We start from the raw sequence: 27916 nt of genomic DNA on the forward strand, positions 1-27916 counted from the left end.
AGTTTACATATTCCCCCCATTCTATAACATTTTATTAAGCATGTATCACACTTTATTATAATTATCTGCTTAGAGTCTTCCTAGGTAAAAACTTATTGAGGGCAGAAACTGCTTCTAAGTCATCTGTAACTCCTTTGATTGCTGGAGTGGGAGTTTGCCAAAAGACATCAGAGATCTTATGGGAGCAGAAAAGGAAGGAACTGAACTCCGAGGGGGGGTGGGAAGGGCAATACAAGAAAAGTCTGTTTTGCTCAAAACTCACACTTCTCACTTTATTTGGAAGACTGGAAATAAATTAGCATGGGGAATCAAAGAAGTGATAAGAAAACTTACCGTCAGATGGCCCCACTGTACTATAAAGATTTGACTGATACAATTTCAGATTTCCACACAGTTTCTCACACAAAACCTGTAAGAAAAAAATGATTTTTTTTCTTTTAGGAAAAGTGGGAAAGCTGAAATAAGTGTCTGTACTTGAAGACTGTTTTAACGTTGCATGGCAAGCATGACGAAAACTTCAGCGTCCCACACATACCCAGGTAAGCCCTTAGAGAAGCTCACTAGACCTTTCTGACTGTGTTGTCCCATATGCGAGCCACTAGTCACATGCAGCCATTTAAAGTTAAATCAATTAAAATTAAATAACACTAAAAATTCAGTTTCTCACAGTCAGTCACCTTTGCCACATTTCAACTGCTCTATAGCTCTGGGTCTAGTAGCTACCGTATTGGACAGCACAGAAATAGATCATTTCCATCATCACAGAAAGTTCTACTGGACGGCACTGCTGGGTCTAGAACATCTGAATGGCTACCTTACTATGGGATGTATTTTTAGGGTTTGTATTGGTGGGGTTTTTTTAAATTAATTAATTAATTTTTTTTTTTGGTTGTGTTGGGTCTTTGTTGCTGTGCACGGGCTTTGTCTAGTTGTGGCGAGCAGGGGCTACTCTTCGTTGCAGTGTGCGGGCTTCTTGTTGCGGAGCACGGGCTCTAGGCGCACAGGCTCAGTAGTTGTGGCTCGCGGGCTCTAGAGCGCAGGCTCAGTAGTTGTGGCGCACGGGCTTTAGTTGCTCCATGGCATGTGGGATCTTCCCGGACCAGGGCTTGAACCCATGTCCCCTGCACTGGCAGGCAGATTCTTAACCACTGCTCCACCAGAGAAGCCCTGTATTAATCATGGCAGTGGTGACAAAGACTCCCTCCTCAACCAAACTTTAGTCAGTGTCCTCTAAGCCTGACTAAGCCCCATCCTTGTGCATGTCCTCCAGGAGGCCAGCTTTAGCAAGAATGTTGTTGAGTTAGTTTAGCCAGAACCCCCCAACCCTCAGGGTCTGATCAAATTCCTCATCCTCCACTATTCCCCAGGTATTATCTGATCACCCTAATCTGTCTTCAACAAGAATCCTGCTAGGTCAGGTGAGCAAAGAATTACTCCATCCTCTTAGTATTCCCATCCACTGCCCCTCCAACTCTGCTCGTTGGATATAAATCCCCACTGTTCCCAGTTGTGAAAGGGATGAGCCCAATCTCTCTCCCCTATTACAAAACCCCACTGTAGCAGTCCCCCAGAATAAAGTCTACCTTACATTCCTTAACAAGTGTCATGAATAACTTCTTCTTTAACAGTGGTTTGGTGTGTATCCTTCCAAACTTTTTTCCATACACTGCCACCTTTACACGTTGAGTTAAAATTTATGCTAGAGTTTATATAATGCTAAAGACAGTTTATAAGTCAAATTCCTAGATGCCAAAGATGATAATTCCTGCTCATAAAGTACTTACCATTTAATGTGCTGATGAAGTTTCTCTACTACAATTATCATTTTAGAGGCAACCGCTTGACAACCAGGAAATGTTGAAAGAAGGCAGAGTGGCCAGGGAAGAATATTAAAGCCTTCTCAAGCTTTTGCATACCTAAGAATCACCTGGCTACTACAATACTGTCCACTGCTAAATAGACAGGGCTTGTTAAAAACACAGCTTCCTGGACTCCACCTTTACTAGATTTTTGATCTAGTAAGTCTGAGGTAGGGGTATGAGAATTTGCATTTTTAATAAGCCCCAGGGTTATACTGAAGTTACAGGTGTGAAGGTCACCCTTTTGAGTAGCTGGGTTCTAGCAGACCCTCTGAGGCCTTCAGGGCACTATTTCTAATCTTCTGCATAGAATCACTTTGAACTCTAAATTTTAGTGCTGGGACAAGGGTTACTGCCTTCAAATGATACTCAGTATCAGGTCAAAAGGTGACTCAGGCTTCTCTTTTATCACATCTTTTTCCTAAATACAATTCTAATCACTTCACACACTGCTTAAAACCCCAGGGACTTCAACAGTTTATATAAAGTAGAAAGAACAGTGACTCCGGAGTTCTAAACTCAGTTTAGCCACTTAATAGCTGGAGATCACAGATAAGTCACAGGACTGTGCTTTTGTTCTCTGATGGGTTAGGTGGGGATAACAACATCTATCTTGCAGAGCAGATATAAAAATTAAACAAAGAGTCAAGCAAGTATAAGGTAGGGTCTACGCGCCCCACATGAGCAGTATAGGCCACCTCCCCTCCACAGCTCCACCACTTACTGTTCTCTTACGGCAGGAGCTTAGGCCCCAGGCAGACGAGCTGTGTGCCACCGACGTATTAAAGTGTCGCCTTCTTTATCCACTTCTGCCTAACAAACCCTGTCATTCCCTCCAGGCCCAGCTCAAAGGCCATTTCCTAAGTCTTCCTGCAGAGTCATGATGGTTGAGTGCGAAGGGCACAGGCTTTGCTATCAGAACTAAGCTGGAATTCCAGCTTCAAGACATACCAGCTGCCATGATCTTTGACAGGCAGAGGGTTCAGGAAGAAACGGGTTGTGAGAAAAAGAAGGGGACGAGTTTGGCAGAAAGGAAAGGGAAAGGGAAAGGAAAGAATGTTCATTCCACATATAAGTGATATCATACGGTATTTGTCTTTCTCTTTCTGACTTACTTCACTTAGTATTATAATCTCTAGCTGCATCCATTGTTTCTGCAAACGGCATTATTTCATTTTTTATGGCTAAGTAGTATTCCACTGTGCATATGTACCACATCTTCTTTATCCATTCATCTGCTGATGGACATTTAGGTTGTTTTCATGTCTTGGCTATTCTAAATAGTGCTGCTATGAACATAGGGGTGCATGTATCTTTTTTCTTATAGAGTTTATTTTATTTTTACTTGTTGACAGTTTTGCTTTATTTATTTTTTATTTATGGCTGTGTTGGGTCTTCATTTTTGTGCGAGGGCTTTCTCTAGTTGTGGCAAGCGGGGGCTGCTCTTCATCGCGGTGCGTGGGCCTCTATCACGGCCTCTCTTGTTGTGGAGCACAGGCTCCAGATGCGCAGGCTCAGTAATTGTGGCTCATGGGCCCAGTTGCTCTGCGGCATGTGGGATCTTCCCAGACCAGGGCTCGAACCCGTGTCCCCTGCATTGGCAGGCAGATTCTCAACCACTGCGCCACCAGGGAAGCCCCATGTATCTTTTTGAATTATAATTTCATCTGGATATATACGCAGGAGTGGGGTTGCTGGATCATATGGTAATTCTATTTTCAGTTTTCTGAGGAACCTCCATACTGTTCTCCACAGTGGCTTTACCAACTTACATTCCCACCACCAGTGTAGGAGGGCTCCCTTTTCACCACACCCTCTCCAGCATTTGTTATTTGTAGACTTTTTTCTTTTCAGGAAAGGCATTTTATTTTAAATACAGCAGTGCGTACATGTCAATCCCAGACTCTCAATCTATCCCTTCCCCCACCCCTTCCCCTGGTAATGATAAATTTGATAATTCATTCTCTAAGTCTGTAAGTCTGTTTCTGTTTTGTAGATAAGTTCATTTGTATCTTTTCTTTATTAGATTCCACATATAAGCGATATCTTATGATATTTGTCTTTCTCTGTCTGACTTATTCACTTAGTATGATAATCTCCAGGTCCATCCATTTTGCTGCAAATGGCATTATTTCATTCTTTTTAATGGCTGAGTAATATTTCATCATATACATGTACCTACTTATCTGTCAGTGGACATTCAGGTCGCTTCCACGTCTTGGCTGTTGTAAACAGTGGCGATGAACATTGAGGTGCATGTATCCTTCCGAACCATGTTTTCCTCTGGACGTATACCCAAGACTGGGATTGCTGGATCATACGCTGGCTCTATTTTCAGTTTTTTAAGGAACCTCCATACTGTTCTCCATAGTGGCTGTACCAATTTACATTCCTACCAGTGTAGGAGGGTTCCCTTTTCTCCATGCCCTCTCCAGCATTTATTGTTTGCAGCTTTTTTGATGATGGCCATTCTGACTGGTGTGAGGTGATATCTCACTGTAGTTTTGACTTGCATTTCTCTAATAACTAGTGATGTTAAGCATCTTTTCATGTGCCTCTTGGCCATCTGTATATCTTCTTTGGAGAAATGTCTGAGTAATACTCCACTGTATATATGCACCACATCTTTATCCATTCCTCTGTCGATGGACGCTCAGGTTGTTTCCATGTCTTGACTGTTGTTCATAGTGCACAGCACACTTTTTCAAGTTATCACGTTCTAGTCCTGTTCACTGGTCTGAAGCCATTTTGGAACTACTTGTGAGCTGTAGGTAACTGACAGGTATGTCACTTTTGTCCAATCTGGCAGTGATGTAATTGACACCCCACACTAACCCAAACACTGGTTTTATCTCTACCTGCATTCATCTTAACATTCTTTTCTCCACATAAATTTGTGCTGTTTTGATTTTTCCTTTTAACTGGATATTACATCTGCCTGGTTTCCTTCATATCGTAAGAGTAAAATAAATTCTTTGATGCATGTTCATTCTTATAACTGTATGAGAGTCGTATTTTTACCTTTTCCCAAAAATTATCTGTTAATAGTCCAGAACAGAAGACGTAACTAAGAGTTTGACTCTTTTTGGGTAGGACAGACTAAAGTAGCCCATGGCAAGATCAAGCCAAGCTTTCCAGTGATTTGATGACTTAATCTGTGATATCACCAGTATCACAGCAACCTCCCCGGACAGGGACCTTAAGGTGGCACTTTAAGAACCAATTCTGAGCTCTGGCCACAAAAGCCCGGTTGGAGGCAATATAAAATTACTAGCCAGAAAGGGGTGAGTACAGAATGAAAAATAAACTCCTACTTAGAGTCTGTAGTCCAGAATTTTACTATATGAGAAATTAAATGCTAAGAAGGAACCAACAAATTTATTTAGACGATTTCCCTTAATTCCACTTAGGGAAAATAAAAATAAGAGAGTCGTCCAAAACTGACTTTAACACAAATTATATTTGGAGTCTTCAAAGAGATAAAAAGGAGAATTAGCCTCCAGAAAATCAATAAGAAATTATGATACTAAACTGGTAGAAATAAAACAAAAATTAGTAACTTGGATCAACTAATTAGGGATTTCTTAGGCAAAAATGGAGAAAATCTATATACATGTAAAAAACCCAGCTTTAATGAACTAAATAAATTCTAGACTAGATAAAGTCAATAGAAAAGAAAACTAGTGAATTAGACAATATTTCACCCAGGTACAACACAGAAAGATACAGAAACTTTAAACCTTTAAAAAGCAGTCAATCTCATACACTGCTGGCAAGAATGTAAAATGGTACAACCTTTCTGGAAAACCTTTAGCAGTATTCTTATAAAGTTAAACACACACTTCCATGTGACACAGCAATACCACTCCTAGCTGTTTACCCAAGAGAAATGAAAACTTATCTTCATACAACTGTACAAATGCTATTTCATTTTGTCCCTCTAGAGAGCATACTCTCTGGCTGACTACTGTAGTTCCAGCACCTGGAATAGTATAGTACCTGACATACTACAGGGGCTCAATAAATACATGGTAAATGAATGTATGAATATCTTCAAGGTGCTAAGGGAAAATAACTATCAATCTAAAACATTATATTTAGGAACATTACTTAAGGTTGAAGGAAATGAAGAGATTTTCAGATGTACAGAGATCATAGTTTCTTTCCCACACATCTTTGCTAAGGAACCTCCTAGAGAGAAGGGAACTAAACCCAGATAGAGGAGAACACAGTTACGGGCTGAGTTGTGTCCCCAACTCCCCACCAAAGTCATATGTCAGAGTCCTCATCCCCAAGACCTCAGAATGTGACTGTATTTTAAAGAGGTAATTAAGTTAAAATGAGGTCATGAGTGTGGGCGCTAATCCAATGTGACTGGTGTCCTTATAAAAAGAGATTTGGACACAGACACGTGCGCACACAGAGGAAAACCCTGTGAGGACACAATGAGAAGGCAGCCGTCCACAAGCCAAGGAGAGAGGCCTCAGAAGAAAGCAACCCTGCCAACACCTTTACCTCGGACTTCTGGCTTCCAGAATTGTGAGAAAGTCAATCTGTTGTTTAAGCTACTGAATCTGAGGAACTCTTACTATGGAAGCCCTAGGAAACTAATACGAAGCCAAAGCCGTAAAATATGTTGGTAAATAAACTACTTATTGTAAGAAATTTTAAACCATTTTTTGTGTTAAAACAAGTGGAAAGCTAAACAAGATGTGGCATATGCTCTAGTCAGTGGATTCTTAGAACCTGTGAAGACCCTCGTCACGTTCAGAGGAGGGCAAAGATGGTGAGAAACCTAAGACTTTGTTAGGAAAGTTATAATTGAGTATGTGTATATTAAACACTTAAAGGAAGCCATTTGAAGTACAGTTTCTACAGTGGTAGAAAAGGAAAAAGGATAGAACAAGCTTTTTCAAGGAAAGTAGAAAAAAGAAGCAAAAAACCCTATAGAAATCAGAAAGTTTTTCAAAAAGATGAAAAGAAATGCAATAAAAGCTCATTGTGGAAACTTGGAAAATAGAGAAAATGAGCATCCCCAATTCCACCAACCCCTGACTTATGCCAGCCTTTCCACAGATATAGATATGCTCATGTAATCATAGAGTTGAGAGCTGATCATTAATGTTTTATAAGCATTTTCTTACTTCATTAAAAACTTTCATAAACAAAATAATTTAAACTGCTCCATAGCCACTTATCCTACAGAATTTATTATTTATATACCTATTGTTGGACATTTCCATTTTATATACCATTTCTATGAATTTTTTTCCTGTGTCAGAGAGGAATGCATGCTCATTTTAGAAAAATCTATAAATCACAGACTCACAAAAAGAAAAAAATAAAAGTCATCAATAAGGCCATCATCTGGAATTATCAGTTAACACTGACGTATACCTTCTAGTTTATTTTCTATGTATATTGTATTTCACTTTCACCATTACAACTAAAGTGATTCAAAACATCTTTGCACGTAAATCTGTTTGCATTTTTTAATATAAATTTATTTTTTTATTTTTGGATGCATCGGGTCTTCATTGCTGTGCGCAGGCTTTCTCTAGTTGCAGCGAGAGGGGGCTACTCTTTGTTGCAGCGCGCGGGCTCCTCATTGCGGTGGCTTCTCTTGTTGCAGAGCATGGGCTCTAGGCGCATGGGCTTCAGTAGTTGTGGCACGTGTGCTCAGTAGCTGTGGCTTGTGGACTCTAGAGCGCAGGCTCAGTAGTTGTGGCGCACAGGCTTAGTTGCTCTGTGGCATGTGGGATCTTCCCGGACCAGGGCTCGAACCCGTGTCCCCTGTATTGGCAGGTGGATTCTTAACCACTGCGCCACCAGGGAAGTTCTTTGTTTGCATTTTTTTTTCTTTAGGGTGGATTCCAGAATGACTGGATCATAAAGTAGTAATAGTTTTAGGATCCTGATAATGTATTATCAAACTTTGGGGGGAACATTTTCTTTCTTTCATGTTTTACTCAGTGGAACACCCAAATTATTAATCTGAACCCAAAGAGGCAAATCTTCATAAGATTCAGAATCAAACAATAACAGACCCGGTTGAGCATCCCTGGAGCAACAAACTTCCCCCTGGAGGCTCATCCTCAGACAGGCTTACCAGACATCTTCACTGGGACAGCCCGCAGGTACCTCAAGCTCAGTACCTCCTGAACAAAGCTCTTTCTTGTTCCTCCATGGGCCTGATCTTCTCCTTGATGGACTCACACCACTAATTACTAGTCATTAGATTAGAGGCGCAGATAACTAGAGAGTTATCCTAAGCAACTAATATTCCATAAAATAGCTGGTAGACCAGTAGTTACAACTGAACTGTCACTAGGGCCTACTGGTTCTTTTTTTTTTTTTTTTTTTTGCGGTACGCGGGCCTCTCACTGTTGTGGCCTCTCCCGTTGCGGAGCACAGGCTCCGGATGTGCAGGCTCAGCGGCCATGGCTCATGGGCCCAGCCACTCCACAGCATGTGGGATCTTCCCGGACCGGGGCACGAACCCGCGTCCCCTGCGTCGGCAGGCGGACTCCCAACCACTGCGCCACCAGGGAAACCCTAGTTCTACTTCTTACAGAGCTCTCAAACCCATCCTCTCGCGTCTGTCCCCACCTCCACTGCTCTAGTTTAGATCCTCATCATCTCACCCAGATCACTGTAACAGTTTCCTAACTGGCCTCTCCCAGCAATCTGTTCCAGATTAAGATCTACTCCAATTTTCTAAAATTACATAAAGTCAAACTATTTCTAGATTTAAAAACCTCTATTTGTTCTCTACTGCAAAGGGAAACAACTCCAAAGAAAGCTTTCCACGAGCTGATTCTTGTCCGCTTATCCCGCCTCCCCTTATCATGACCAGCACCGGCCCCCTCCCAACCCTCTAGTTCAGATATGCAGAGCGTGTTGCCCTTTCTCGAATATGGCACACTGTTCATGCTTCCTTGCCTTCACACTTATTCCCATCCCTGCCTGGAAAGCCCTGCCCAGTGTACCCACCCTGTGTGGCCAACTCTTACGCTTAGTGCTCTCATCTTCCCACCATAAAACCTACAGAACTCCATCTGTTCCCACCATTGCTTCCTTCCCTCCTACTGCAGTCAAGTGACCTTCATTTTCAAAGGTCAATCCCTCCTCAGGTGTTCTCCATCTTATACTTGGCAAAGCTTTCTCAGAATCCTAACTCCCTCTTAATCACTGCCTCTCACACTCTACAGGTTCAATACAATCAGCAAATATGCTATAATACCTCTCATCCTCCTTGGCCAAACTTTTCATTTTGTCTACACTGGTTCATCTTCAACTCCCATTCACTCTTTAAAAAACTGTTTTTCTTCCAGTTTTATTGAGACTTACAACACCGTACAAGTGTAAGGTTCCCATTCAGTCAAACAAAGTACCAACGGGGGTGGGGCAGGCAAGACAGGGGTAACAACCTATCTTAAGATGTACAAACTATTATGTATAAAATAAATAAGTTACAAAGATGTGTTGTACAGCACAGGGAATATAGCCAATATTTTATAATAACTATAACCAGAGTATAACCTTTAAGAATTTTGAATCACTATGTTGTACACCTGAAACTTATATAATATTGTACAACTATACCTCAATAATAATAAAAAAAAAACCCCAACATACTACCAACAGGCTTCTATCTCCAGCCCCTCAACCACGTAGCCAGACCCCTCCTGAGGTCCAGACTAGGACATCCAATACTTGACTAACACCTCCCCTCACATAATCACATACATCTGAAAGTGAATTTATCCAGAACAAAACTCTTGATTTCCCCCTGAAACCCCTTCCTCTGGTTCATCTTTCCCTGTAATAACTGACCCGTCACCTCCCTGGCTGTTGAAGTCAAAGCCAGGAGTCATTCTTGAGTCCATCAATTCCATCCACCCATCCATTCTACCTACATAGTTCATCCATTTCTCTCCATTTTTATTGTTAATGCTCCAGTCCAGGCCACCATTATCTACTGCAGCAGTTTCCAAACTTGTTCATTTGCTTCTACCCTTGCTCTCCTCCATGCTACCCTCCTCAACGCATCAAAAGTGATCTTCTTAAGATGTAAATAGTATCACCACATTCTTCTGCTTAAAATTCTTCAATGGATTCCCCTTCACACTTCAACAGAATAAAAGCTTATCACGGCCAATGAGATGCTACATGACCTAGACACTGCTTGTCTTGCCAATCTCATCTCATTCCCCCCTTCTTCCTTGCTTTCCTTACTCTGATCCTACGGTCATCCCTCGATTCCTAGAACACGACAAGTTTCTCAAATCTCAGGGGCATAACATGCTGTTCTGTGTTTAGGATACTCTTCTCCCCTGTTTTGTATACTAAATGTTTTACATGCAGTATCTTACTTAATCTTTATAGAAACTGCATGAGCTACATACTATTACTTCCCATCTTTTTTCCATTCAAATGTATTTAGTGCTCACTTATCACTTGACTGAACACTGATATAATACGAAGTCACTGGAGAACTGGAGTTCGCAAACGAGAGCCTGTGGGGCTAATCCTGCATGCCTCTCCCCCACTTTTTTTTTTTTTTAGCTCAGTTTTAGAACAGTAAAATTGAGCAGAGAGTACAGAGTTCTCATATACTCTTGGCCTTTCATCCAGCACCAGAGTGGTACATCTGTTACAATCCGTGAACCTATATTGAACACCTTTATCACCCAAAGTTCGTAGTTTATATTAGGGTTCACTCTTGGTGCTGTACATTCTATGGGTTTTGACACATCCACCATCGTAGTATCACAGGGAGTAGCTTCACTGCCCTAAAAATCCTCTGCTCTTCCTATTCGTCTCACCCCTTGCTCCTCTCTAACCCCCGGCCACGACAGATCCTTTTACTGTCTCCATAGTTTTGCCTTTTCGAGAATGTCACGTAGTTGGAATCATATAGTATGTAGCCTTTTCAGATTGGCTCCTTCCACTTAGTAATACACATTTAAGATTGTTCCATGTCCTTTCATAGCTTGATGGCTCATTTCTTTGTTCTTTATAATTTTTTATTTAAATATATTTGACATACAACATTCTGTAAATTTAAGTGTGCAGCATGTTGATTGGATGCATTTATACACTGTAATATGATTGCCGCTGTAGCGATAGTTAGCATCTCTATCACATCACATAAGTATCATTTCTTTTTTTGTGGAGGGAATAATTAAGATCTAGTCTCCTAGCAAGTTCAGCGATTATAACACATTATTGTCTATATTGCTCATTTCTTTTTAGTGCTTTAATATTCCTTTGTCTGGATGTACCACAATTTATCTATTGACTAACTTAACTTGAATGCTTCCAATTATGAATTTGGCAATTATGAATAAAGCTTCTATAAACATTTGTGTGCAGGTTATTTCCCATCTTTCAATTATCAGAATACTGAACACAGGGAGATTAAGTACTCTGTCTAAAGTCACACAGCTGATCAGTGAGCACACTGTCAAGCTGTTAGGAGCCCCGACTCTTTAAACTGCTTTGCTGTACTGTCACCCTGTGGGAAAAGGGATCCTGGCTCAGGTTATCACACACTGTGCCCACACCTGTGGGGAGCCATGGGCTCTATTTCCAGATGAAGAGTAAAGAAGGGATCCTGGGAAGATAGAAACATCTGTTAAAACCAGCTCCACACTGTTGAAACCCATGTAAAGAAGGCTCCCAGGTACAAGTGATCTGAACCAGAAGGATAAAATACTAGGTACTTCTATTACAAACAAATCTTAAGAAACTGCATTCATGCAATGATGTTGAAACCAATTTATTAATTGTAAATAATTTATGTTTCAGTCAGTATACTCTACTATTTCAATATGTTTTGTAACAGACTAGAGTAGGACAAGCAAATTAGTCCAGTATCTTCTTTCTGGGTTGTAATCCTTCTTTAGAATTTTGCTCTCAAAAGCATTACTTTGTTGAATGAAGAAAGGAGGAAAGAAGGAGCGAAGGGAGGGAGGGAGGGATACACATACATATACACACACATACACACACACACGAATGTAATTTCAGGGGTTCTGCTGAGGTCAGTCCAGAGAACGAAGGATCACTGGCTTAAATGCCAAGTGGTTAGAGTGATATAAATGTGGCCTTGGGCTTCCCTGGTGGCCCAGTGGTTGAGAGTCCGCCTGCCTATGCAGGGGACACGGGTTCGTGCCCCAGTCCGGGAAGATCCCACATGCCGCGGAGTGGCTGTGCCCGTGAGCCATGGCTGCTGAGCCTGCGCGTCTGGAGCCTGTGCTCCGCAATGGGAGAGGTCACAACAGTGAGAGGTCCGCGTACCACAAAAAAAAAAAAAAAAAATGTGGCCTGGCTGAGAATCTACAGTCAGTAAGTGAAAGTTATTATTGGTTGCTAGCCAAGTGCTATATGCTGTTATTTCTGTTTCTTTTGTTTCAATCATGTTGCATATTAACTACTCTTCTTGGTCTGCTCAGATCAAAAAGAAAAATTTATTTTAACAGTGATGATTCATGTAGTACCTGAAAGAGACTGGAGTATTAATTAAGACAACTGCCTAGTGTGTGCTACAAAATGCAATTTTTGTTGGGCAGATTTAAAATATAAATCTAGAGACAAGTCAGAAGAGAACATCAAAAGAGAGTTGCTATATAGGAGTTTGATTTTTGTTTTCATCCAGAGAAGCAAAAAGAAATCATGAAAGCTTGGAGCTCAGTGTGAGGTTCTACAAAAAATCATGATGCACCACAGGGTGGAAAACTAATGAACCCAAGGATAAGCTTCAAAGCAAAACAATTATGTAACCAAGCAGTTTATCTGCTTGCTTCAAACATTCCACAGAACTCCACTGTAGGTGGTACATAAAATATGGTTTAAAATGACTGAGTTTCATTCTTTTTTTATGCTTGTATTTTACCCATTTCCTTGTTCAACATTTCTTCTGCATTCTTATTCCTTCCATGTTAAATTTTGCTCACTAGAACTTTGATTAGTGTGTTCACTGAGAGCCTATGTATGAGTAGTAAACCCTCAGTCTATGTTATAAATTCAATTTCTGTCCTTTTCCTATTGAGTTTAATCTGTTTACATTTATTGTAGTTCAGATAAATTTGGATATCTGTCACCTTATTTTGTGCTTTCTGTTTACCCTGATTTTCTTTTGCTTCCTTCTTCTTTCTTATCTCCTAATAATTTAACTGTTTCTTTAGACTCCTTTATCTCTCTTTATTGGTTTGGAAGTATATGGGTTTTGTATTTTTCTTCTATCCTTTTAGTGTTTGCCGTTTATATTCTGAGACATTCTTACTTGGCTTAGTGTGTAATTTCTCTACCCTACGGCTGAACAACAACAGGATCTTAGACAGTATCAATCACAATTAAGAATGGATTATTTTGACCTTATTTTTTTAGAACCCCCAAATTAGCATCTCATGTTGTTTTATATAGTGATTGTTTCTTAGATTCATCTGTAAGTTTTCCAAATATTTTGCTCTCCATTTCTTCTAACATCCTGTTTATTGATGTGTTCGATTTCATGCTTCCTGAGAAGAACTTTCAGTAAGAATCTTTTAATCTCTTAAACTTAATGCTGTTGAAAATCACAGTTTACTGGATATAAAGTTCCAAGTTGTTACTTCCCCTCAGAACTTTGAAGATATTCCTTTGCCTTCTGCCCTCTATTATCACATCTTCTGTAAATTTAAGACTTTCTGAAAGATTTTCTTCCATCTTTCTACTTCTGGGGTTCTACAGTTTCCCCAAAGTGTGTCAGGTACAGATCTAATTTCATTTTCCTGCTTGGGATTCAGTCTATTTAATTTAAAGATTCATTCTGAGAAGGGTCCTCAAGGGGAGAGGAGGGGCCGAAGTGGGGAGTCTGAATCGAAGCGTGGCTAGAGGGCGTCCACGCAGAGCGGCAGCTGGCAGGCGTGTGTCGGAACCTAAGCATGGCAAGGAGGCTGTCCACATAGCGTAAGGGGGATTAGTTGGGGGGGTAGCAGAACCTGAATGGGAGTGAAGAGGGCATCCACGTGGAAGGTAGGCTCAGAAGCAGGTGTTGGAGCCCAAATCGGGTAAGGAAGTCATCTATGCAGGAAAGGACTAGTGGCAGAGATGAGAGGCTGTCACATACCGGAAAACTTACCAAATAAGCAAAAATATCAAGAATAATGGAAGCCAGACTTATTCTGTCAAAGAAGGGAGCTAGCTACACTATGGAAGGTGAGAAAGCTGGAATGAACCCTGTAGTAGTGGAATGAAATTGGAAGTATTGGTATGAATTCATGGTTTTTAATATGTAAAAATATAAATAAATAAAACCAACAAAATAAATATAGTACTTCAAAAAAGATTGAATGTATATGTGTATATAAATGAAAAAGATTTAAATTTTATACACTTATATTTTTATATTAAAAATATATATATAAAAATTGTTTGAAGGGGACTGTGAACAGTAACTCCCAATAATGAGCATATGTGACATCCCGTTCTTGGCTTCTAAATACAATTCTTATCCAAAGGGAACCAGAACTCCTTGAAGAAACGGCTAATTCCAGGGCTGGGGCATGGAAAGGACAAGATGAGCTTGGAAAGCAAGGAAGTGCTCAATGAATGATGGGAGACATAGCAAAAGGACACACCAGTCAGCTTGAAGGGAGTCTCAATGATCAAATCTGGAACGATTTGGGCAGTAAAACAAATACTGATAGTAACAGATTATAATCCATTGAAGAAAATAGGAAACCATGAGACCACTCTGATATAATTAAGTAAATAAATGAATTTAAAGTTTGATAAGGAACAAGACGTTTACAAGGTTTTAATGTGCCTCCACACAAAAGCCTTAATACCGAAGGGAAAACGGTAACTGCAAAGGGAAGAAGTCTGGTAGACACCACCTCAATCAAGTGATCAAAGTGCACACTATCAGTCATGGGGAAAAGTGACATCATGCAGTGAGAAAGAATACATGCAACACTTCTGTGCTATTCCTGACAAAGATGTATAACCTGAATCAAACCCCAAGGGAACACCAGACAAACCCAAACAGAGACATTCTACAAAGTAACTGTAATCTTCGAAAGAGTCAAAATCCTTGAAAGTCAAGGAAAGAATGTGATACAGTTCCAGATTGGAGATAAGACAACTAAATACAACTGTGATTCTGAACTTTTTGCAATAGAGAACATTATTGGGAAAACTGGCAAAGTTTGCACGCGGTCTAAGAATTAAGATAGTGGTAATGTTAGTTTTCTGATTGTGATGGCCTTTTATGGTTAAGTTGGAGAATGTTCTTGCACTTCAGAGGGAATGGCATCATGTCAACAACTTTTTTCTCAAATTGTTCAGAAACAAAGCATTCATACAACTTTTTTACAAGTTTGCAATTGTTTCAAAATAAAACAGTGCAAAAAACAATAGGTTTAGACAAACACCAAGATTACCATTTATAGAGAGAAGTGACCTATTAACAAGGGGTCAAACATTTTTTGCATGCCACTGGGAAACTATGATTACTTAGGGAACTGGCATCCTTCTGACATATGTCAGTAAAGCTTAAAGGAGAAATTATCATATTTATCCTACAACAACCCTTTCTCAGAAGGATATTATTAAAAGACCATTCTGAAAATCTTACACAAACCCACCACACATGCAGAATTAATTTCAAGACTGACTCAACCCAAACCCAGCTCCTCCTTTCAATTTACATCCTGCTTATGACCCATCTTGAGAAGTCTGTCAGCTATTGTACTAACCCAGTCAGGGGCTCACATTTCCAGGACAGCATCAGTTACTTGTAAAATAAACTGACCTATACAGTCAAATTTGAGTAATACTGCTTCTCTTGGATGTTAACAATCAATTATTTTAGTAGAGAGTATATCACAATAACTCTACTACATGCCATTTCACTAAAAATACATCGGGGAGTGTGACTAAAGGAAAAAATCAGTTTAAAAAAAATTCACTGGGCTTCCCTGGCGGCGCAGTGGTTGAGAGTCCGCCTGCCGATGCAGGGGACAGGGTTCGTGCCCCAGTCCGGGAAGATCCCACGTGCCGTGGAGCGGTTGCGCGCGTGAGCCATGGCTGCTGAGCCTGCGCGTCCGGAGCCTGTGCTCCGCAACGGGAGGCCGCAACAGTGAGAGGCCCGCGTACTGCCAAAAAAAAAAAAAAAATTCACTGTTTTCATCCCTTTAAAGTAGCAATAGCAGCTTCTTGTGCTCCAACCTTTCAGTTCAAAAAAAAAAACATTTACTGTTTTCATCTCTTTAAGGTAGCAACAGAAGTTTTTTTGTGCTCCAACCTTATATTCTAGATGCATTAAGAAAATGTTAACTATCAAGAAGTAGAAAATATGGCCTAAAAAGAAGTCTAGCTCATTTGAAAAGGAAAAAGATGCAGCAGCCTGACTTAGAAGAGGAAACAACTTTTTTTTAAGAGTAACCAACACATTTTATTTATTTATTTATTTTTAACATCTGTATTGGAGCATAATTGCTTTACAATGTTGCGTTAGTTTCTGCTGTATAACAAAGTGAATCAGCTATATGTATACGTATATCCCCATTTCGCCTCCCTCTTGCGTCTCTCTCCCACCTTCCCTATCCCACCCTTCTAAGTGGACACAAAGCACTGAGCTGATCTCCCTGTGCTATGCAGCTGCTTCCCATTAGCTATATGTTTTACATTTGGTAGTGTATATATGTCCATGCCACTCTCTCACTTCTTCCCAGCTTACCCTTCCCCCTCCCCATATCCTCAAGTCCATTCTCTACATCTGCGTCTTTATTCCTGTCCTGCCCCTAGGTTCTTCAGAACCATTTTTTTTGTTAGATCCCATATATGTGTTAGCATACGGTATTTGTTTTTCTCTTTCTGACTCCCTTCACTCTGTATGACAGACTGTAGGTCCATCCACCTCACCACAAATAACTCAATTTTGTTTCTTTTTATGGCTGAGTAATATTCCATTGTATATATGTGCCACATCTTCTTTATCCATTCATCTATCGATGGACACTTAGGTTGCTTCCATCTCCTGGCTATTGTAAATAGTGCTGCAATGAACATTGTGGTACATGACTCTTTTTGAATTATGGTTTTTCTCAGGCTCTATGCCCAGTAGTGGGATTGCTGGGTCATATGGTAGTTCTATTTTTAGTTTTTTAAGGAACCTCCATACTGTTCTCCATAGTAGCTGTATCAATTTACATTCCCACCAACAGTGCAAGAGGGTTCCCTTTTCTCCACACCCTCTCCAGCATTTATTGTTTGTAGATTTTTTAATGATGGCCATTCTGACCGGTGTGAGGTGATACCACATTGTAGTTTTGATTTGCATTTCTCTAATGATTAGTGATGTTGAGCATCCTTTCATGTGTTTGTTGGCAGGCTGTGTGTCTTCTTTGGAGAAATGTCAATTTAGGTCCTCTGCCCATTTTTGGATTGGGTTGCTTCTTTTTGTTTTTTGATGTTGAGCTGCATGAGCTGCTTGTATATTTGGGGGATTAATCCTTTGTCAGTTGATTCATTTACAAATATTTTATCCCATTCTAAGGGTTGTCTTTTCGTCTTGTTTATGGTTTCCTTTGCTGTGCAAAAGTAAGTTTCATTAGGTCCCATTTGTTTATTTTTGTTTTTATTTCCATTACTCTAGGAGGTGGGTCAAAAAGGATCTTGCTGTGATGTATGTCATAGAGTGTTCTGCCTATGTTTTCCTCTAAGAGTTTTATAGTGTCTGACCTTAAATTTAGGTTTTTAATCCATTTTGAGTTTATTTTTGTGTATGGTGTGAGGGAGTGTTCTAATTTCATACTTTTACATGTAGCTGTCCAGTTTTCCCAGCACCACTTATTGGAGAGGCTGCCTTTTCTCCATTGTACATTCTTGCCTCCTTTATCAAAGATAAGGTGACCATATGTGTATGGGTTTATCTCTGGGCTTTCTATCCTGTTCCATTGATGTATATTTTTGTTTTTGTGCCAGTACCATACTGTCTTGATTACTGTAGCTTTGTAGTATAGTCTGAAGTCAGGGAGCCTGATTCCTCCCGCTCTGTTTTTCTTTCTCAAGATTGCTTTGGCTATTCGGGGTCTTTTTTGTTTCCATACAAATTGTGAAATTTTTTGTTCTAGTTCTGTGAAAAACGCCATTGGTCGTTTGATAGGGATTGCATTGAATCTGTAGATTGCTTTGGGTAGTATAGTCATTGTCACAATGTTGATTCTTCAATACGCAAATCAATGTGATATACCATATTAACAAACTGAAGGATAAAAACCATATGATCATCCCAATAGATGCAGAAAAAGCCTTTGACAAAATTCAACACCCATTTATGATAAAAGGAAACAACTTTTTGACGTGGGGTGAAGAAGAGATACTGATGTATAATGGACAACAGCAGGAACTAGTCTAATTTGCACAATGAATATAAATCAGGGAGTAGCAGTTTATATTTAAATTTCTTAGCTGAAAGGCAACCGTGATACGCTGATACAGAAAAACAAAATCAGAGTACTTCCAAATATAAGCATTTTTAGAAGGACTTTAATTACTACAAAAGCACTCCATGTGACACTAGTCTCAGTATGAGGCTTTCAACAATAATGAGGTGCTACAATTTGCCCTTTCCACAGCCACAAGTGTAAACTCCATTATTATTGCTTCTTTTCAGGGATTGTTCAGTTGTATCCCATAGATATCAGTAGATCACACATATTTGTTTATAGTCACAACTTCATATATTGCAAAAGTACTTGAAGATCTCTCTATGACAAAAGTGATAGTTCCATAATGGGAAACAAACGGGCGCTATATAAAGGGAACATATCAGGATTTCTTTAGCAAGCACAGAATTCCAGTCTGTTACACACTCTGCTGTGGGGGACGTGGAAGTGACTGCTCCCAGGAGTGACAGAAGCTGTGCAGCAGACCTCTTTGCACCGGAGATCTGCATGTTTAGGAAACTGATAAATGAAATCGCAGTACACAATGTCTGAAAGTATGGAGTCTTCCAGTCAACAGTTAATTCAACAAACATTTACTGAGTATCTGCTATGTGCCGAGTGACCAAACTCCTTCAAACTTCTGCACCAATTCAGCCATCCTTCCCTGCCTTCTTAGTGTTACAGGGATGAAGTCTTTCTGTGTCCCCCTAAGGCTAACACATTTCCCCTGAGCTTGGGATTCCATCCCTTCCTGCTACACTAGAGACCTCACTTTTCCCAATTAGACCATCAGCAGGTAAGCCTGCTCAAGCCTCTCCTACCTTCTGACTGTCTTCCCTCCATCTCCATCCGCCTTTTCCCTTCTTAGCTGAGTGAGTCGAAAAGGTTGGTCACATCTGCTGTCTTACACTTCTTCAGCTTTCACTCATTCTCTACCTACTGCAACCTGGCTTTTGTTTCATCGTTTCACTGAAATTATTACAGAAGGCTACTGCTCTCCTTGTCTCTGAAGCAAATGAAAACCCCTTAGTCACTGACTTCACAGAAGCAATCGTCACTCTTGATCACTCCTTGAAACATTCTCTTTTTTGGCTTCCATGATACCATGTTCCCTTAGATCTCCGGTCACATCCTCTCAGTCAGCCTCCTTTAGAGCATCTTTGTCTTGTCATCCTTTAAATGCTGGTGCTTCCCAGAGCTCCACTATATGCTACCCTCTCTCACCTCACTCTATGAATTCTCTTTGGGGAGTCTCGCCTAGTCACATGGCTTCAACTACAATATTTTCCTGATGATTCAAAGCTATATGTATCCCCAATTCAGAGCCTCTCTTCATGCATTTAATTTGTATACATGATGAAATCTTTTAGGATATCTACCTAGCTCATACAATCTCCCATTTTCTAAAAATTGCCTCTCATTCTACCTAGAGTGTAGCAATGATAGGATGCCCCAAACCAGGTCTGTAATATGTGAGCCCCAGTCCCTTCATCACAATTGAATAGACATCTGCTCCAAGCTGGGCCGATCAGATTCCCATGCCAGGAATCTGACTGAGGCTAAATCTGTGTTCAAACTGGAATTCTCAAACACTGCTGGTGAGTGTGTAAACTACAACTTTGAAAACTGGCAGTATCTCCAAATACATACATACCTAATGACCCAGCAATTCCACTCCTAGATATAAACCAAGAGAAATAATCGCATATGTGCTCAAAAGACAAACCTAAGAACATTCATAGAAGCGCTCTCTGTAATAAGCAAACACTGGAAACTACAGAAATCTCCAACATCAGTACAATGAATAAATGGAGGTATATTCATCAGATGGAATATTATAGCAATGCAACAACATGGATGAATCTCACAAATATTCTAAGCAAAACGGTACAAAAGAGTATATGCTCCAAGATTCCGTTTACATAAATTTCAAAAACAGGGAAAAGTAATCTATGGTGTTAGAAGGCAGGATGGTGGTCATAATTCAGGGTTTATGCAGTGACTCAAAGGGAGCATAAGGGGGCTTCTAGGGTGCTGGTAATATTCTGTTTCTTGATCTGGTTTTAATAGCATAGGTATGTTCACTCTGTGAAAATGCATTTAATTTATGCACGATGCACTTCCTATATGCATGTTATTGTTCAAGATTCTCAGCTAAATCCAAACTGGACTCCTGAACTGAGATTTAAATTCTCCTTTGTGATAAGTCTTTACAGTAACAGATTTAGTACAGGAATAATGAGAGTAAGTATAGTAATGGAGAGAACAAATAAAGTATAATAGAGCCCCAGAGAAAGAAATCATTTAGGAAGAAAAACTTTACATGGGAGGTGCCTTTCAGATAAGGACGTATACCAATTTTTTGCTCCTTATCTAGGCTAATTATTGTCAAGAATTCTCTCAAAGGAAGAGAATCAAGACTTGAGAGGTTTAGCCAGATGGAGCTAATCAAGTCGTCTTCCTGGCTTTGATGCCTGGGTGTCTGAAATGATAGAAGGCTGGGGGCCCCATGGGGTAGCACTGCTGGCAACTCCACTCAAGTCCTGCAAACCAACACATAAGATGCTTTCAATCTATTCCACTGCAGGTGTGTTTAATGACATAGTTACAGTTTCTTTTAAAAATTTCTTGTAAAATATTATGTTCTATTCAAATAAATGCAAAACAAAAGACTTCAACTGAAATCCAGGATGATTTAAACTTTAACAGGTATTTCTTTGCTTCTGTCATTTCTAATGTTATGAATTTATAATTATATATTTCATTTTGGACTCCTTCCTAAAATACAATGTATGCATTTCTATTTTATGTCTGCCTCTTACAGCTCTGCTTTCTAACCTCACATCTTACTGCCTCCATCGTTAGTTTGGAGTATCAGCCTCAGGGCCTGACATTCACTTGGCCACCACACCCTGACACCTATCAAGATGGTGCTAAAACAGAAACTGGCAATGACAGAAGACTCCAAGGGGATCAAAAATGAAAAGCAACTAAAAATATCATCACTACTTAGTGAGTCACCCCTGAAAATAACTATACAGCAGAACACATCTTACGGCAAGATGCTCTTTTAGGTCTACTGGCATCTAGTAATTTATTTTAGGAAAGAAAGAAAATAGAAAGGAAACCAACACAAAAATCTAATTAAATCTAGAAAAGATGATTATTTTTTAAGGTGGTTCAGTGAAACCATAATATGCAATCCAATGACAGTTAGCCCAACACATAATGGCAGAGTGAATATGAGTTTAGGACCACAGGAGGGACAGAACACTGTCTGTGCCCTCAAGAAACCAGCCCTCTGGCTGTGAAGAAAACATAACCTCAGAAGGAAAAAACAGTGTGTAACTGGTTGCTAAGGGGCATGGGGCAGATTACATGTGCAACAGTCTTTCAGAGGAGAAAAACCATTCATTGAATATGCTAGGCCTAGAAGACAGATATAAGTGTAAAGGAGGAAAGGCCTGGGAGAAGGTACCTAACATGGGAAGCAGGCAGTCACACAGTGAGGGAATGGAGAACAGAGAACTGATGGGTTTGATGCAGGAAAAGATGAAATAAAGTATTTAATAAAATAGAACTGAGTTTCCTTTTGATCCGTCATAGGTCAAAACAGCATCGTTTTTAACAATAGAGGTTCACTATTTCAGTATATAAAAGCTCGTTAGACTTCTTACATTTTGAATTTAGCAAGATGCAGTTAAAGTTTATTTAAATGCAATATAAGGTTAAGAGGCTTGTAAAGGAAAGAATGGCAAAAAAGAAAAAAAGAATTATCTCAGAAACTGCTTAACCCATTACGGAGACAGAGTGTAGTGAAGCAGGAAGGTAACGCAGAGGCATCAGCTCACTAAGCCTTTTATCTGATTGGTTCTTTCACTGATTCACTCTAGCTATGTCCTCTTGGGCAAATCCCAAAACTTCTTCCAAGACCTGTTCAAGGGTATAATTAATAAGTTAAACAGAGAAGTGGTTTCAATTTTTTTTTTTTTTAAATGTGAAACCCTTGAACGTCCAAATCTATTTCTACCCGGGAGGAATATATAAAATAGACACATGAGAAACTGCTCTGGAAGACCACAGCCCCAGTGACCGGACGACCCTGTGACTCTCCCTAACCCATCCCACCACTTTTGCCTCCCCGTAACATGTGGCCCCAGAGATATTTTCCAAGCCCGTAGGCCCCTCTGGAACATAAGTTATAAGTCCCCAGACTACACATTTCCAGAGTCCTTTCTAGTTTAAGATGGGGGGGCTGGGGTGTTGTTCCTCTTATCGAGTGAAATCACAAGTAGTAGTTAGTTGGTAGAGAGGAAAGATGTTAAATAATACAAACATACCTTCAACATTTTAATTTTAACCCAAACCAAATAAGTGTTCAATCATTTGCCAAGATTTTGTTGTAAGGTTAAATTCTTTCCTTTGAGAGGGAATCCATTGATTGTATTCTGCAAAAATCATATCCATAAGATACCATCTGACACCTCCAGTTTCTGCTTCTTTAGAGAAAGACCTTTAAGACCCCTCAGAAGCAATCAGAGTTCAGAGTTTTTCTAGATGTTCATGATTTTTGTTCCTAGGCTTTCACTGTTGGCTTGCCAACGTCTAACTCAACAACAGATCTGAGTAACTCATATTCATCAAATTGTCCAAAGCATTTCACTTAATTTTCATAGAGAGAACTCTTATAGTCATACTTCTTTGGTTTATATACATTTAAAGTACATAATTACAATAACAAATACAACTAATAAACATGCTTGGGAACCAACAGTTAATTCTTGGTAAGTCAGCAATTCAATTGACGGGAACAGCCTTAAGAATTAAGCATGCCTGTATGTTTTACAGATGGAAGGAATAAGTATAAGTGGGATTTGGTTAAGAGGAATTTGATTAAATGGATAGTAGAGAGCATTTTTACTGTGCATAAGTCTATCAAAATTAAGCATTTTAGAAGCTGCTGTTTATATGTAATTGTGTGTTAATTATACATTATTTCATTAATTGAATTGCTAGAGTTGGGTTTGCAAGATTCTCTACTTGTCAACACCATTAACTTAGTAAGCATTACTGAATACACTTAAAAACAATTACATGTAAAAGTCTTGTGGTAGCCAGCTTCCAAAATGGTCCCCCCAAATCCCTACAACCTAGCATTCACACCCTTGTGTAATGCCCTCCTGCACTGAATTAGGGCTGACCTGAGTGGCCAACACAATACCACAGAAGTGATGGTGTGTGAATTCTGAGGCATAACAGGCACTGTAGCTTCTGCCTAGTCTCTTGGATCACTCTCTCTGGGGGAAGCCAGCAGCACATGATGAGAATGTCCAAGAAACCCAGCGGAGAGGCCAATGTGAAAAGGAACTGAGGCCTCCAGCCAACAGCCAGACACGTGAGCCTTCAGGTGACGGCAGCTCCAGCAGACCTGCAACCTCACGGGAGACACTGAGCTAGAACTGCCCGTCCAAACTGCTCCTCAATTCCTGCCACACAGAAACCAGGAAAGTTAACAAATTATTTTCATTTTAAGCTACTTAGTTTTGGGGTGAATTGTTATGCAAGTCTATGATAAATCTAAAATTCTCACTGTTTTAGGTCTTTTTAGGTTAAACTTATCTAGTTAAAAAAAGTGAGAATCTATTCATCCTCTAAATTTAGGGGTCAGCAAACTATGGCCCCTGAGCCTTTTTTTTTTTTAAAGGTTGTTTTAAAAAAATGAAAAAGAATGTGCAACAGACGCCATATGTGGCCCACAAAGTCTGAAACGTTTACTATTTGGCCTTGTACCAAAAAAGAGTGCTGACCTCTGCTATAAACTCCAATAATGGAGGGAAGTACTGCTTTGAGTGCATCGTCTGCATCCTAGTGGGCTCTAATAGCACTCATCTAGGCTGATGAAGAGTGGAGGGCTCAGGAGGGGCTTCTTTCCCCAAGGCTGAGATTCAGACACCTTCGAAGAGGCTATTGGCTACGTGAGAAACATGCAGCTGCTGGTGGCACAGAAACTTCCAGGAGAGCACCAGCCAGAGCTGGGCTGTGCAAGGGGCCTGCCGTTTGTCAAGACCAGCTCTCTCAGTGGGAAGAATGCAGCCTCGGATACAGCTGAAGCGGCTGAAGAAACAGCTGGCGGGTGAGGAGACAAAGGCTCCAGGGTGTTGCCTAGATTGGTCTGTGAGGACCCCTGAGCTCTTGCACTAAAGAACGGAAATTCAGACCTGGGAAGAGAAGCACAGTTGACCTCTGAACAACGCATGTGGGTTAGGGGACCCCTCTGCACAGAGGAAAATCCACACATAACTTACAGTCAGCCTTCCACACCATCCTCAGGTCCTCCGCATCCACGGGTTCTACCAATTGCAGGTCATATAGCACTGTAGTACTTACTATTGAAAAGCATCCCATATAATTGGACCCACACAGTTCAAACCCCTGTTGTTCAAGGGTCAGCTGTACTTCCTGCTACTCTCACCTTGTATTGGGCTGTACCCTGCAGATCTACAAGGCTCAGCTTTAAGACCGAAGAAAGAGCCCAGAGTCAGCGACAGAGACATCAATGGTTTAATGGATGGGAGAGCTTACACGTCTGAAGCAAGGTCCTGGAGCAACACCCCACTGTGTGTGGCCTACAGTGGGCAGGACACGGTGGCAGTCTTCACTCCCAGGGAAGGGGAGATTGCCAGTCATAGGGGGAACTGGTGTCAGGTTGGCTCATCGGTTAGCAGGGAAACTAGCAAAGGGGCACGTTCCTCACCACCCCTTTGATAAGAACAATCGCTAGCTGGGGCTGGAGCCAGTATGTAGGAAGGTCAGTCATGTGAGTAGGGTGTAGGTAAAACAGGCACTGGTTGAGCAGGGCCAGTACAGAGAGCAAGAGAACAGCCATCTTGAGTGGCCTGACCATGCACCCTGCAGTGTCTCTCCAGTCCCTCTACTGACAAAGCCTAACACTGCACCGGCTGGCAAAAGGGAAAGGTTTACAGGGTCCAATTCCAATATCACAGAGCAAAGAAGGGGAGATTTGAAGCTGAGGGATAATAAATTGATAACGGACACCACACTTCCTCTTTTTTCTCATCTACTTCATCCTGCTTTTTTTTTTTTTTTAAGGAAAAGCATGTTAGCATATATTGTGAGGTTCAATATTTCTGTTATTTAGTAAAACAAGCCACAGGCACTCAGCTTCATTCTATTATGTAACTTATTTTCAGAGTTAAAAAGACCTCCAGTGAATTGGAGGAGTTTCACATTCCTATCTAGTTATCCAATGTTGGGGGGAAAAAACAAAAAAGCAAGTGTGATAGCTGAAAGACAAATTCCTAAGTCCCAAAGCATAAGAGATTGGGTAATACTCATGAACTAGAAATGTGTTCTTCATCATCGAAAGCTACAAGTCAGCTGCCCAACTGTGTGTGGCGGGTGTTAAATACTACACTAAACAGAGCTATAGAGACTGGATAGGTACTCAGTTGTTTCCTGAGCAGAAATTATTTATGCAACTTGCTTCCTCTGAAAGAATATCCTCCATGGCAAACTACCCTAGCTTGGTCACATCGGTGATGTCACTGACCTCACCCGGAGATTGCTATTTAGGCAGAAAAGATGAAGATGAGAGCAAACTATTACATAAAGAATTAAAGGGAATTCTAAACGCTCTGAAATCTGTGAAATGGCAAAGCTCAGGAACTCTTCAAATAACAAGTCAGCTCATATAACATGAGAGTCCAGGGAAGGCAGTTCATATAATTCAAGGGAAAAAGAGGACTTTTGCAGCTAAAAATAACCCTTCAGAAGAACTTTAGAGGATTCTTTTTTAATCCAATAAAAGAAAAAGAAAAAAGAAGCCACGTTTCCCAAGTCAAATTTCTAGTAAACCATCTAGCCTGGAGAAATGCTCTAGCTTCAGCTCTTAAAAGTTCTCAAGAGGATGGACTGAATTTTAAGATTTTTTTTTTTTTGATGTGGACCATTTTTAACGTCTTTATTGAACTTGCTACAATATTGCTTCTGTTTTATGTTTTGGTTTTTTGGCCGTGAGGCATATGGGATCTTAGCTCCCTGACCAGGGATAGAACCCGCACCCCCTGCATTGGAAGGCGAAGTCTTTACCACTGGACTGCCAGGGAAGTCCCGAGGATGGACTGAATTTTAACTTAGGGAGATCAAGAAGGAAGCTAGATGTAGGTTTCTCTGAGACCCTACCAGCCAGGACCCACAAAGAACTCTTCTCCATCAACAAGTCCCAAATTGCTGCTCCAAGGCTTCACACTTTGTTGCCCACGGTCTCCTCTGCCTTAAGTGCCCTCCCCTCCTCGCCTCTATCCTTAAAACTCTAGCCAAACAAGGGTGCAAGGGTGAAAGCCAGACTGTTTGAATTTGAGTCCTGGTTCTAGCTGCAGGACCTATGCCCAGGGTCCTAGCCTTTCTGGTCCTCACTTTCCTCTCCCTCAAGAAAACCCCAACTAAGCAGAAAGGCTAAGTTTTCTCTCCCACATCAGCCACTGCTGACTCTCCCCATGTCAGTAAAGGCTACCACCATCTACTCAGCTGCTCAAAACCAAGGAGTCCTTCTTCACTGCCCTTTCTTTTCACACATACAATCCCTCAGCAAGTGCTATCCGCTCTACTTCCAAAATGAACTCCAAATTGATCAAACTCTTCCTATTTCCACCGTTGCCAACCTTCTCCAAGCCACCAGCACCTCTCCAGAGTTCCTCTAAGTACCTCTTAACTGGTTTCCCAGCTTCTATTCTTGCCCTCTTCAATCTATCCTCCATACGAGAGCCAAAATGATCTTCTAAAAGCATAAATTATATCTTGTTACTCCCTTGCTAAAAACTCAGTAGCCCACCAATTGCACTTAGAATAAAATTTGAATTCCTCCACTGTCTGGCCTCTGTCTACCTCTCTGTCCCCCTCTATTTCTCCTCCCTTCGCTATGTCCTCTCTAGGCTACTGGCCTCCTCTCTGTTCCTGAAAGTCATCCATTTCATTCTTGCTACGGGACTTTGCGCTTGCCACTTCCTCTGCCTGGAACACCCTTCCATTCAGTCTGTGTACCACTGACCCCTATCATTCAGCTCTCACTCAAATGCTGCCTCAAGTGGAGCTCCCATCGCCCCGTCCAATGCTGTTCCCGCTGCTGGACTCCCTGTCCCTCACCTCGCCCTGTTTTATCTTCTTCCTAATTCTTATCTTGACCTGCAGTCGAATCAGTTACATGTTCACTTTTCACTCGCCTCTCCCCACTAAAACTTCAAGAGAACAGGGATCTTGACTCGTGTTCTCTTGTCAAGGAGCCATATTCTGGGCTCATGTATCCCGAACCTCATCAAAGGTTATTCACTTCCTAAATTACTTCATGGATTCCATTTGAGGAGGCAAAGCCCGGACCCTTTAATTCCCCTAAATCATGCAGCACCTCACCTTATACTCAAATAATTACTGAGATGAATTTAATTCTTCCTGAGTACCCTTAGGCTTTGTCGGTTACTCTAAATATTTCAATAAAAAGTTCAACTTCTTTTGTCATTCCTTCCAAAATGCTTCCAGATACACGCCAGTAAACATCAGTCATCTTCTACTGGTCACAGAAAAACTTGAAGGATTAAGATCTAC

The 27916-nt window shown here is 40.7% G+C and overlaps 1 protein-coding gene across 1 annotated transcript in view; it reads right to left on the reverse strand.

Annotated features, from left to right (window-relative positions):
- MCUB (mitochondrial calcium uniporter dominant negative subunit beta) overlaps positions 1-27916 on the reverse strand; it is a 91266-nt gene that overhangs the window by 20084 nt on the left and 43266 nt on the right. The window contains 1 exon segment of the mRNA XM_019927793.3: positions 334-409. Within this exon segment, the coding sequence (XP_019783352.2) occupies positions 334-409 (76 nt within the window).

The sequence above is a fragment of the Tursiops truncatus genome, chromosome 5 (assembly GCF_011762595.2).
Source record: "Tursiops truncatus isolate mTurTru1 chromosome 5, mTurTru1.mat.Y, whole genome shotgun sequence".
In the NCBI taxonomy this organism is placed as follows: domain Eukaryota; kingdom Metazoa; phylum Chordata; class Mammalia; order Artiodactyla; family Delphinidae; genus Tursiops; species Tursiops truncatus.